We start from the raw sequence: 13,119 nt of genomic DNA, 5'->3' as shown, positions 1-13,119 counted from the left end.
AATGTTTTTGAAAATCTGAAACTGTAATTCAGAAAAATAGAAAGCAAGAGTTCAAATATTTATTACAGCTGTAAATTCACAGTTGCTGGGCTGAAAATTGTATTCAGTCTGCATTGCCTGAACACCTCTTGCCATCACCCAAATCATATGAAGCAAAATTTCAGAATACAGTACTACCTAAGAATAGCAAATGTATGATTACTACCTTTCTTTCACAGCTGGTTTGTGTACTCTGCAGCCACCACCTATCCTACTGGAGTGCACCCCGAAGGAGTTTGCCTTACCCATCCTGAGCTTTCTGTCCACTCGAAAGCATTCAACTGCCCCAGCTTAGACTGTGCACTGGCCAGGGTCTCTCTTTCTGCTTCCCATAAGGGCACTGAGCTTCAGAAGATACCAAAGCATCTCTCTGAGCATCACCTCTCACCTTGAAAGGGCCCAGCAAAGACATTACTCCAGCTGTGGTTGTGTAAAAGGCAACAGAACCAAAGTGCTCTTGATTTACAGCACCTACAGACCTTCAAACAACTGGGATGTCTGGGACATTGCTCAGCTATAACAGAACTGCATCAAGTAGATCGGAAGCAGAAAAAGTAAACAACGCAGATGAAAACAATTTCTGCCTCCTTTCTCCCTAAATTATGCATTTGGGCAGAGGGTAAAAACTGGGAAGCAGAAATAGATGTACAGTGCGAAGTTTAGGTTAAAATTTTCACGATCTCTGAACTCATCAACTGTATCACAGTACACAACATGTATTTCTACTCTAGGAAAACACTGGATGTATTTCTAGCAAGGGACAAAAACTTAGGACTCATTACTGTAAATAAACACTTCAACCATTTTCAATTATTTTACGTAATGCAGTTTTGAATCTTTTTTAAAATTGGTTACATGAATTTAAACTGACAACATTAAAAGAGCAACTTGTGATTCACAGTAAAGTGATCCAACAGTAACTTTGAATTGGTCTTGTAACATTTGAGTGTAATGGGATGCTTTCTCTTACTCTTTGATGATATTGGGTATAAAGAAAGGCTGGATTGCTTCAGCAAGCTTTTCTGCATACATTTCATATCTACCAGTCATCTGGAAAAAAAATAAAAATCAAAGCTTCAGTTCTTTCAGTAAGCTACAAAAGTACTTCAGTAGAAAGCATTTATATCCACTGGTTGATTTTTTTCTATGACAATATATGATGTAATTGTCCCAAACATCAAACAACAATTCTCTCAAAATTCAAGATTGCCAGTGCCTTAGCACAAACTGTTTTTTATAAAAGAACTCATGTTGCCTAGGATTGCATTTCTATCCAAAAAAAGACGCGTAGTTCCACCCTGAAAAGCCAAACTTTTAAATGAACACCTTCCTAACTTTGCAGCTCTCCTTCAGTGACAGCAATGCCTGCTGACTTACTACTTATTACAGCTATTCTGGATAGCTGAAAGTTGAATGTGAAAGGTGGACTTGCTTTCTTAAGCATCAGCAATTTTTAAAGTTATGTCAGTGAAGGCAAAGGAGTGTCTCTGTGAATTAGAGCTTCGTGTCATGTCCTTGACAACCAAAGAATTCTGCTACCAGCAGTAAGTTGGCATTTATGCCACTGACAGTGTTGGGGTTACTCTTACTTTACCCGTTAATGTGAAATATTAAACAGAGCAGGTGCTGGAAGTGTTGCAATGCAGCACCTGATGTAGTGCTGTCATCCTCTTCTGAAGTGCACAGCCCAGGACATTGGTTCTGGGAGGGGCAAATTACACCTTTATTTAATTTATTTAACCCCATTGCTGCTCAAAGTTTAGCAAAGACATTCTACTGAATGTCCCTTTCAGGCATCACTGGGTGCAAACTGCAGATACCAGGGCAGGTTAAATAGGTTCCCACTTGCTGTTAAAGGTTTTCTGTAGTGGGTAAGCTGTGACCACTCTTCCTCATTCCTCTCAGCAAGAACTACCTCTGTCTTGGCCACAGCTGAGAGGAAAAGGAACCGCTCTCCCCGTCACACAAACAAAACCACAGCTGTGCCTCACGTACCAAAACCCAACACACAGCACTCCACACCAACCACATGACATGGAGGTGCTGAAAGCACAGCACTTGAAGACAACAAAAAAGACACAATTCTACACAAATCAGCCAAAGGGCAGTGCTTTGCTTTTACTGTTTGTCTTTTCTAATCCGTTCAATTGCTTTTGTTTAGCTACCCCTCCTAAGGTGGTAGAAGCAATGCTCCATGTGCTTCCTCACACACCAAGTCTCTACTCTGCAGTAAGGGCCTCACAGGCAAAGCAGAACAAATGCCTGCCTGACTTCAACTAAGATTCTCTCAGCACAACTTAATTCCATTATGGCAACAACCACATGCCTACCACAGGCATGTCTAAAATAACAAATGCCGTTCTGTTCCAGAAGAATACCTGAAATTACTTCTTGGTTTTAGTCCCTATATATGGATTAGCAATATTAGCAAAGAAATTAGGCTCTAGATAAGAAATTACCATTTTTTTAAGTTAGAAAGCTTATTCCATAATTCAAATCCAGAGAGGCTTTTTATTTTTATGTCAAACTGACATCAAAACGTTGAATACCACACCATTCTGTACTGCACAGCAGGCAAATAAAACAGCTTTATAAAATAAATGTCTGCTTGCAGGAGCATGATGTTCAAAAATTAACGTTCCTTGCAAATGATTACTTATTCTAAATACTAAGTACTGAAGAACTGACATATATTGTACAGCTGCTAGCCAAGTGTTCTGGTCTATTTTGTTAGCATTCAAACCATGCTGATCTTAAGAGTGACTAGGAAAAAGTTCTAATCTAGCAGAACTGAGGACTGAACAAAAGATCTATCTCCACAGAAGCAAGTAAGATGTTTTCTTCATCAACAAAGCGTATTTCCGAAGTTGCCACTTTTCTTTTTTTGTTCCAACAGGATCTTTGCAGTGCTGTGGTAAACTTGATCAGAATAAAAAAGGAACTGGAGTGTCATTTGTTAAAAAAAAAAAAATCAACCTGGTCTCTCCATTAAATCAGTGCATAACATAGCACCCCACATAGCTTGCACTGGCACAGCTGAAGGGTTAGCAAGCTGCTGAGCTGAGGCAGTCATTTCTTCAACCAGCACTGCTGCTGGACAAATTAAATCCAATTATGCCCTCTGGAAAGATAAACCAAATTAGCTTTACCTCAGAATACAAAAAAAAAAAAAAGTAATAAATAAAGTTTGTTAAAGCCATATGGAGTGGCTTGCAGCTATCTTAATCTGATTTAGATATATTCAAAAGTGTGTTAAGATGCTTTAGAGATGAATATATACAGTACACAGTTTATTCTCTGTAGCTTCAACATATCAGCAAATTCAGGAAGTCAACATTGCAATAATTTTGCCTTCAGAAAGTTCTCAGAAGCTTGTGGGTTTGGGTTTTCACTAAATGCTACCAAAACTGACAATTAAGGCCTTTAAGAATACATATTAGCTCCATGTTAGAGAGATCCAATGCCTGGCTCAGCTCAGCAACAAATGCCTACATTCACTGCATAAGGAAAGCACAAACTCTTCCCCAGCAATCCTCAGAGCTGCTGGCAATCCACGTTAAGGTCCTGAGGTTAAGGTTTTCATTTGAAAGCTACTGGCCTAGTTTCCCTGAATTTAGCTACTCCTTTTCCAAATCTATTTACGCTTCTGGCCTCCATAACATCCTGTTAAATTACTTCAACAATTTAAGCACTGAACTGCTTAAAAAAAAAAAAGGCTGCCTTTAACTATTGTAACATCACAGAATCACTATCAAAGCCTGTTCTAATACTGTATTTTCTTCACAGTCAGGCTTACCTTAAAATTCCATTTGTCACTGACTTGCCTGCAGAGGTTGAGGTCCATCTCTGCCACCAGCAGCCCATCCCGAGTGCGAGAGAGTCCTGGGGTCCTGCTGCCGTCTGGCGCAGCCACGTAACTCGAGCCATAGAAATGGCCCAGCTCATGGTGTGCTTAAAGAGAGTTTTCAAAAGCATCTATTGCCATCTGCAAATAGGTATGTAACTTAACATGCAGTGTCCCAGAAAACCCAACTCCATTTCTTGGGTACTCACTGTCTTTTAGGCCAGATAATCATCTTGAAGAGTCACAACATGATCCTTAAATAACTGCAGTTTTGGCCAGTTTTGATTTTCATGCACAGTACACTATCAAATTATCAGGAAAATCTCATTGCATGGCCTTTCAAATAATGTACCATTATGCTTTCCCATTATGAAGTCTCTGGACTAAAGGCTTTGCTTTCATTGCTTTTTACTTAACATTTAAATTAATTGTAATTGTCAAGTCATGCATTTTCAGAACAGCTGACAGAGATGCACACATTCATTTTCAATAAAAGGTCAGAGGTGAAAATACTGGGATTTGAGGCACAGAAAAGATGTTATTTCATATTGCACAACTCTGAACTGAGCCAAAAATCAATCCCATCTGTTGTACTACCAAGCAATGGATACCACTGACCTTTTCCATGCAGCTGCTAAAAACACTTCACTCCAAAACTGGCTAAAAAAGGCTCAGGTCCACTGTGGATGGAGCCACAAACAGCCATGGTTTTCACAACAGAAATTATTGTGTTTCAACATGTAAGTGCGTGCAAGAAAATCTCATACTCCTCACTTATTGCTCTCTAACTTCCAGCAAGTCTGGGAACTGGTACTGAATGTGTTTCTGAACATACCTTTTCCACCATCTCCAGAAGTAAAAGCGTTTTTGTAGTACTCCTGTGAAATAAGAGGAATCCATAGGTGGCAGTATAATTCTGTTGCATTCAAGAAATCCTTGCTAGTCTATCTTATTTTGGAAGTTTATATAAATGTACAAATATTTTTTTTTCTGGCACACGATCAGCACTGTCTAAAGGGACTCATCAGAGAGGCCCAGTTCTGTGTTGGATAGCATAGGACACAAGGTCTTTTTGTATCTCTGCCCGTTGTTCATGCATTTTAGGGAACATGCCTCGTATCCATTTCACAAGTTTAAAGAGGCAAAAGAGGAGATATTTAACCAAACATATCTTTTTGGATCACAAAAAAAGGCAAACATATTCACACAGCAGCAAGGACAAGTCTGGATTTTTGCAGGGAATCTGATTTTGAAAATCTACACATAGCATAACTGGACTCATCTGAAGGTAATAATGACCTATCGCATGCACTATTAAATTTCATTGTAGAATTTTACAGCCCAGAAAGGGGCAGTATCTGTACAACAGCCACAAGCCGTTTACTGTTGACTCGAGGATATATTAAATTTTCAGTCATTTTGGCTAAAATAATATTGATTTCACCAGATAAAGTGGGAGAGTTAGCAAAAGGGTGGGTGCCCACTACGAAGATCCAAGAACAGGAAGTAGCTGCAGCCAAAAAGTAGGCTCCCAGCAACAGAGGCAGCTCTCAATCTCTTCATCGTTGTCCTTCTTCAAATCACACCATAAACCCCAGTACAGTGGTTACACAGCAGAGGAACCCATGCATTCCAGTGCTATCAGGCCCTGCCCTGAGTGAACTCACGCTCCAACCCCCAGTGATGAAAGAGCTGAAAGAAGAAGATACGAACCGTTCCTACTCTGTTGATGGGGCACGTGAAGCAGTGATTGGCTATGGCAGCGTTTCTGGCTTCGATGGGCCACAGCGCCTCGCTGCAACACACGGAGAGGCAGCAGGTGTTTATCACTTGTACACTTCAGTGCTAAATCTACATTTCTCTGCCTCACACTGCACATTTTCCATCAAAGAAGCCAAAGGTAGCTTTTAGGAAATCAAATCAGTAGGGTGCAATTAATGTTAATCTGCAGAAGATTAATCTCAAGGGATAGTTTATGCTGGTCCAGTCTGGTTCAAGAGGCCTGATAATAATAAAATTACCAAGTTAAAAAAAAATGTTTCTGAGAAAAGGGTATCTCAGCTTGGTTCTGAAAACTGCAATTTCATACCACACTCCTAGGAGGACAATGCAAGCTGGTAAAATAAGCCTGAACATGACCACTACCTATTATATAGAAAAAATATTACATAAAAAATCTAAATAAACGCTCAGTTTTCAGAACACCAGCTGGATGCTGGTTAATGTTGTCTCAAAGACAGGAGACCTGCTGATGTACAATAAAGTTCTGAAAGAGAATCAGTTACTGGGAGGAGACTAGGAACCCAAAATTCCTGGTGGAGGAGAATGCAGGCTCCTTTGTGAAGACAAAACAAGGAGACTACACTTCTGAAACCTCAACGAGGTGCCTTTTAGGCCCCAGTGAGGGGCTCAGAGCTTCAGTTAACCCAGACAGAGAGCAATGGCAGAGATCAGTTTGTATTTTACCTGAGTGTCCCAATAGTGGCTGAAGGGTTAAAGATGATCTCTGCTCCATTCATGCTATACATGAGCCAGTTCAGAGGGTGGTGGCGCCCATAGCAGATGTTCACAGCAATTGTCCCAAACTGTGTCTGAAACACTGGGTGTCCTGTGTTTCCCTCCATGTAGTAAGTAGACTACAAACAAACAAAAGAAACAAACCAACAAACAAAAAACCCAATCAACCAACAAAAGCCACGAAAGCAGACTTCTTTAAAAAGCGCAAAGAAGTACTTCCAACTAAAAGCTAACAAAAACCTTAAAAAAAAGCTATAAAAGCTTTTGAATCTGTAGATAGAAGGTTGAGGATAATATGATGAGATTTACAAAATCACTTAGGCAGTAGAAAAGGTGAATACAGAAATGCCAAGGCAGCAGCAGGAGCATATATTCACTGAAATTGCACCCTTATATCTGCTTTCAAGCAAAGGAACTCTTTTTTTATGCAACAGGCAGTGCACTTCCAAAATGTGCTTTCTGAAAGTACCATCACCAGGTTCAGACAGGAACAAAGACAGTGATAAAGACCCACAGATAAGGAGACAAACATGCCACCCAACATTCCTTGTACAATACTGAGGATCCCAAGGGAGTACAGAAATTGCAGTGGCCAGGCTGATTCCTGACAGTATCCTTAGGTGTCAGTCTGAGACAGAAGAGCAAGGGACACAATCCACCATCCTGACACAAGGGGACATGTCTCTCATCAGGGAAGGAACTTGTGCTGTAAAGCAGAGCCCTCTTTATTGAAATTATCTGTCCTTGTAACCATTGATCCTGAAGGAGGTAGAAACATCTGAGGCCTAAAGCAAGCAGGTACAGCCAAGGAACAAACCTGAGCCTCCTAAAAGTGTGGCCCATGGCATGACAGATTCAGGAGGGTCACCTTCTGAAACCAAGGGCTACAGGTTCAGTATGTCCAGTAAAATAACCATCTCATGTTTCTTATTTATTATCAGGTCTCATGAAATTGCACAGTCCCTTGGGTACTGATTTGGTCTCCTTTCATATCTGCACACAGCAGATCACATGGTGGGTGCTCACACAAGCCTTTTTCAAAACAATTCTGCTGAATGAATTTATTTCCATTTTTTTCTCCTATTCTCAGTTTCTTTTCTTACAATAGGAGAAGAAAAACAAGAATGCTGTTGCTTCAGGGAATTCATCAGTTCCTATTTCTTTATTTCACACCAGAGGTCACAATCCTCTCCACAGCAATAAACTGTGATGTCTCAAGAAGGATTGATTTTTGTTTATATGGCCTCCCACACATGGCTGAAGAGGCCACAGACCAATCTCTTTGCCCTTTCCATTTAGTTCGTACTGATTCAAGGGACACAGTTTTAACAAGGCTCCTTTCCCATCTGCCCTACAGAGAAAATCCACAAGAAATAATTTCAAATTCAATATTTCCTTGAGGTTTAACTCTGTTGATAAAGAAAACAACATTAAAGTAACACAGATGAATATAATCCTTTCCTGTAGCCTGGGTGGTTTCTGAAGTTGCTTTATCAGAATTGTTCAGCTCAGAAGAGTAGACTTAATGCTTTGCTAACAAAGCCAGCTGAAGACAGGGCTGTCTTGGGTAAACACTACTTGATTCTGTAACAAGATAGATACAATAAGAAATGCCAAACCATTATAGTATATCTGGAAGCTATTAACAGATTTTTTGGTAGTAATTCTAGCATTTAGGATTCTAAGAACTAACTTATTTTAGCAACTATGCAAAACTCTTAATGAAACTCTATTTATACTTCAATGAAAAAGTAAAAATACTTTCTTTTTTTTAGGTGTCTCTCATTACAGTTTCATAGCTGGAAACGATGAGTTTCTTGGAATCTGATCATTCTCCACTAAACACTGTCAGGAAAACTGGAAGATATACTTTAGCACAAGCAACAGGAATTTACTTTTTGCTAGATTACATAAGGAACAAATGAAAAATGTGGAAGGTAACAAATGGATTTGTTAGTTCCACTAGCTAAAGGACTATGACTAAATTTTTCTGATTAAAAAAAAATCAAAATCATTGTTAAAATACAAGGTAAGACTGGTGACTGACAGACTGTGCCAGAAATTCATTGTGTAGAACTCTATTAGCAGCCTCCTCTGGAGAAACTCAAACCAGCCTGATCAGGTCTGCCAGCAAGGTCAAAACTTTCAGAGGTCTTTAATCACAGTGTTTTGAGACCTAGAAGAACTTTTTACATTAATAAAAAAGCACTTTAGTTCTGCAGCCTCAGTCTGATGACTGGAGCAGTCAGACAGGGAACAATAGCAACTGCAGGTATACAGCAGCCTTTGGTGCTTAGAACAAATGCCTCTGTTAATTAGTCACTTTAGCTGACAAGGAGAGATTTAGTTAGGAAAGACAATGTATTTTTAGACTTCAGTTCATTTTTAATCCTGATCTTTCTGCTTGTGATAGTTCTGTGGATGGACAAACACATGTCAGATCTACCCATCATTGCCTTTACTGCCATTTCAGTTTCTGATTCTGGAGCATGGCCCAAAACCTGCTGAGGGCTTCAGCTGCAATAATGTGATTAGTAAACACAAGATGCCATAAACCAGCTACTCAGTCAGAGGCACAATGAATTAAGGGATTCTGCTCGAATAAACACAAGCAAAATATCTGTCATTTCCAAGACAGCCTCACAGAGAAACAGAGAAAGGCTCTAAGTAACACTCATGCTTGAACCATGAAACAATTGCCCTGCAAATTAAAGTAAGTTCAATGTGCACACATGACAAAACTACCCAAGCCAATCATGCATAACAAACATAACACAGCTGTAACTTAAACAATTCTTTCAAAGGATACTTGATACTTCTGAAGTCTCACTAGGCCAAGGAGTACCTAACAAGATTCAATGTTATTTTTCCTTTAAAACTCATCACTCTCACAAAAATTATTCCTGCCTCATAAATTAACTTACTATCATTTAATCTCAGAAAAACTGATTCGACAGTAAGTGAATCACATTTTCTAGAAATACACTGCACTTCCTGCCACTGTGACTCTGACACAACACATGGTGGCACAAACAAGAGCTGCAAGGTAAGACTAACTTGATTGTCACAATACTGTATCTTACCTCATTGAAATCTCCAACCCTTGGAATGTGATTTTTCCTACTTTTTCCAAGGAGTGCTCCAGAATTAGAAATGACCACTGCAGTATTCCACAGAATTCCACCATGCAGTTCATCTCGCTCCAGGATTGGAGACACCACAACCATATGGTACTTCTTTGCAAGCTGCACAAATGAACACAATTCCTCTGTTATACACCAGCCTGCAGTACCCCAGAATGACAGACACCACAGCCAGCTGAAAACAGGAAATTAAAAGAAAAGGTAAAACAGCATTACATGTTAACTAGAAATGTTAAATAACACAGGTTTGAGTGAGAAACACAGCAAATCCTGCCTGCCAGTTCACTGGTATATTGTCTCTTCCTTCAAATTATGTTGGTTGGTCTTTTTTTTTTGCTTGGTTGGGTTTTTACCTCTTGACAGAATTTTGTTGTTGGCCCATCCTCTGCTGACTCAGCAAATTCAGTCCAAGGAAGTTTCTCTCTTGTACAAAAAGCAAAGGGCATGGCTGGAAAACACCAAAGCAAAAAAGCAAGGCAAAATGTACAAAAATGTTCATGTCACTCAAGAGACATATACTATTTGCATGAATACAGATAAAAAAATTAAACAATAAAGAATGATTGAACTGTTTTCCTTGTTTAAAGGCAAAAGCTATTTAAAAATATTTTAGCCAGGGTAAGGAGTTTTGAGCTCACACAGGGCAAACCAGAAGAGAATGGATGCACTTAGTGAAAGTCTCAGCAGGCATAAAAAGACAATACACCCCAGTCACTAGTGTACACTGTGAATAACAAATACTTCACAAATATTTCATGGGCCTTCATGAAGGGGTTTGCTTCTATTAAGCCTCAAAAACCCCATGTTATTAAAAACAGATTTTTAAATTTTAACACCTATCTAGGAAAAAAACCCCAAAGTTTTAGGAGGAAAAAAAAAATAATGAGGAAAGGATCATAAAGGAGCTCCAAATATCATATGGCAGTCTTCAACACAACAGATCCCTCATATCTCTTCCATACAGTTCTGCTACCTCAGACTCTTTGGTTTTTCTTTTAAGAAGCAAATCACTACAGTCAATTGTTGTATCTTGGAGGATTTCTGCTGTTTACTTACAAGATGTAATACAGGACACCTGTTAAAACAGAAGGCACTTGACATCTGACAGCCTACAGGGAACCACAGAAAATACTCACTCCAAGCCTCCTGGAAGCACACAATGTTGACCCCACACATTGCGGCCACTCCCACCATCTCCTCGATGCGTCTGTGCAGAGCAGCCACCTGATTGTGAGAAATGTCACACTATTGAAAAAGCCACACGTTCTAACTCACCTCTGTGTCAACTGCCTGGTTTTACAACCTTTCTTCACATGGAGTTTATCTTGTTCTATACTTAGTGCCACTGCTTTCAGGGGGAGTAAATCGAGGTATCATTCCTGAACACTGATAATAGAGTCAGACATCATTTTTAAAAGCATTTAGATGCTGAAAATAGAGAAAGCATTCCAATGGGATTCTAATTTCATGGTTGCAACATTTAAATAGTTGGAAACTCAGTGCTGCCTGACTTGCAAAATGCTGAAAATCTAAACAGAATTTAAAAAAAAATTGTAATCTTGCTGCTCATTGTAAACAACCTACAGGATGATGTTAAGCCCTCTGTCCTAAGAGCAAAGTAATTGTTACCAAGAAAAATCATCAAAGTGTTTATTAATTAGTTTTCTAGAGTATTCTATTTAATGATAAGCATAGGTGTAGTACTTTGTATTGCTACTTTCAGGTGTCCAAAAAAAATGAATAAAGACAAGACTGCAGTGACCTATGAAATCAAAAATTGTATGTTGATTTACAGAAATGGTTAACTAGTTATTCATAAAATAAAATCATTAATATAGCTGGTACTTTATTCAACAGCTGTTACAAAGAATCTTGATCCATTTAGTGAATTAATGACTTGCATCTGTGATAGGTAATCTTTCCAAAACAAACAACTTCAAAAACGTTCTGTCCTGTCACTATACAGAACTACTACTCCAGGAGATTTTTATAAATGCAGCATTTTCTTTCCCTTTTTTAAAGCTGCTCTCAGGAGTATTTCTAGATACATACAGAAATAAGTATTTCTATACATATTTGTCATGTCAGTGCTGTTGTGTCCAGGATGTTAAGAGATGATGGTTTCAGAATCATTAATGTTGGAATAGACCTCTAAGATCATCAACCAAGTCCAACCATTAACCCAGCACTGCCAAGTCACCACTAAACCACGTTATCTTGTAATAAGATTTCAGTCACTGCTGTACAAAGAATAATGAACACAGCTTTATTAATCCGTTTCCTCTAATGGATTTTCCTGTAATGGAACATTTCTCAATTAAAACAAGAACTGCACCTGTGGTTTTCCACTGGTTGCCATCCCTTTTGATTCTGTGTAAATGATTCTGTATTTCATCTTAGAGGCAAAGGATTTTCACATACAAAATGAGCTACTAAATATTTAGCTTTGGAAACACTGCGAGCAGGTTGGGCATGCTAGGTAAACACAAGAGATGCTTCTGAGAAACAATAAAACCAAATGTGTCATTCAAGTATCTTACAGGAAGCTCTGCTGCAGTAGTGATGGGTTCTGTACTGCCAGACAATCATTAGACATTTCATGATACAGTTCCTAAAATCAACAACTGAACTGTGTTATGTCTCAATCCAGCAGAAGAGGAGTTAGAAACAGCCCCAGTCCCAGTTTGTGTACCTGGACTGCCACTGCTGTGTCTGTGGGAAGAGGAATTTTATTCTGTATCAGTCCCACTCGAACAATACGTGGCCTTCTCAATTGCTCCGGAGCAGCATCAAATCCATAGCCCTGTAGTTCAAAATCTTTTTCCTGAGCTGCTGACAGCGCAGCAGTTGGCAAATCAAGTTTTCTGGATTGAACAGGAAACAAAGGGATTTCAGGATGAGACGTTCTCCCTTTCTGCTCTGAATGCAATGGACCAAGGCGATGACAATTCTGCCTAGCCCTGCAGAGACACCCAAGCTCCCCCATCCCAACATTCATCCATCAGCCAAGGCACAGGCAGTGAACAGCTCATGTGCTGATCTCACCGTTCACCTCCACACCACCGATCCCCCACTGTCCTCCTGCCATTCCCTAACACCTTGCTGCAGAAATCAAGCACAAACACACAAACTTCCACCTGCCATACCTGGATTATAAACTCCATCCCTCCAATGTATTTCCCTCAAGTTTAATCACTACTTTTCAGGCTCCATCACCCCCATATCACTGTTCCCGTCAGGTCTTCCGGCCGTCCTTCTCACACCTGGGTCACCTCCAAAATACCCCAGTCACCTCACTGCAACACCACAAGCCCAAGTTTTCCTTTTTCCCCTCAGCCCAGCCCTGCGTCTTGCACACCCGCCCTCACCCTGACACCTTCCCCTCACTCCCGGGCTGCGCGTCCCCGCGGGGCCCGGGGAGAGGAGGGACGGAATCCCGCAGGGAGCGGGGGGCGAGCCCGTCCTGCTGGCGCACCTGGCCTCGCCCCCATAGAGGATCCGCTTCACCTCGGCGAGTTCCCCGGGCGGGATGTGCCGCTCCAGGCACGACTCCAGCGACTCCAGCTCTCCCGCCAT

At 40.2% G+C, this 13,119-nt stretch overlaps 1 protein-coding gene across 1 annotated transcript; it reads right to left on the bottom strand.

Annotated features, from left to right (window-relative positions):
- Nucleotides 1–948: 948 nt before the first annotated feature.
- Nucleotides 949–13,119, bottom strand: UPB1 (beta-ureidopropionase 1). Its single transcript, XM_062504233.1, has 10 exons — nt 13,019–13,119; nt 12,236–12,407; nt 10,680–10,767; nt 9,897–9,991; nt 9,484–9,645; nt 6,350–6,519; nt 5,597–5,678; nt 4,719–4,761; nt 3,836–3,990; nt 949–1,089 (listed from the first exon to the last, which is right to left on the bottom strand). Exons 1-10 carry the CDS (start codon nt 13,117–13,119, stop codon nt 1,006–1,008), a joined length of 1,152 nt encoding a protein of 383 aa, XP_062360217.1. The 3' UTR covers nt 949–1,005.

The sequence above is a fragment of the Cinclus cinclus genome, chromosome 17 (assembly GCF_963662255.1).
Source record: "Cinclus cinclus chromosome 17, bCinCin1.1, whole genome shotgun sequence".
In the NCBI taxonomy this organism is placed as follows: domain Eukaryota; kingdom Metazoa; phylum Chordata; class Aves; order Passeriformes; family Cinclidae; genus Cinclus; species Cinclus cinclus.
This window is presented reverse-complemented; position numbering and strand designations above follow the sequence as displayed.

Coding starts and splice junctions, on each gene's coding strand:
- UPB1 (XM_062504233.1), bottom strand. CDS start 13,119: ATGGCGGGAGAGCTGGAGTCGCTGGAGTCGTGCCTGGAGCGGCACATC. Junction 10,768..12,235: donor ACACAGCAGTGGCAGTCCAG/GTACACAAACTG, acceptor TCTCACAATCAG/GTGGCTGCTCTGCACAGACG. Junction 5,679..6,349: donor GCCACTATTGGGACACTCAG/GTAAAATACAAA, acceptor CGTGTGTTGCAG/CGAGGCGCTGTGGCCCATCG.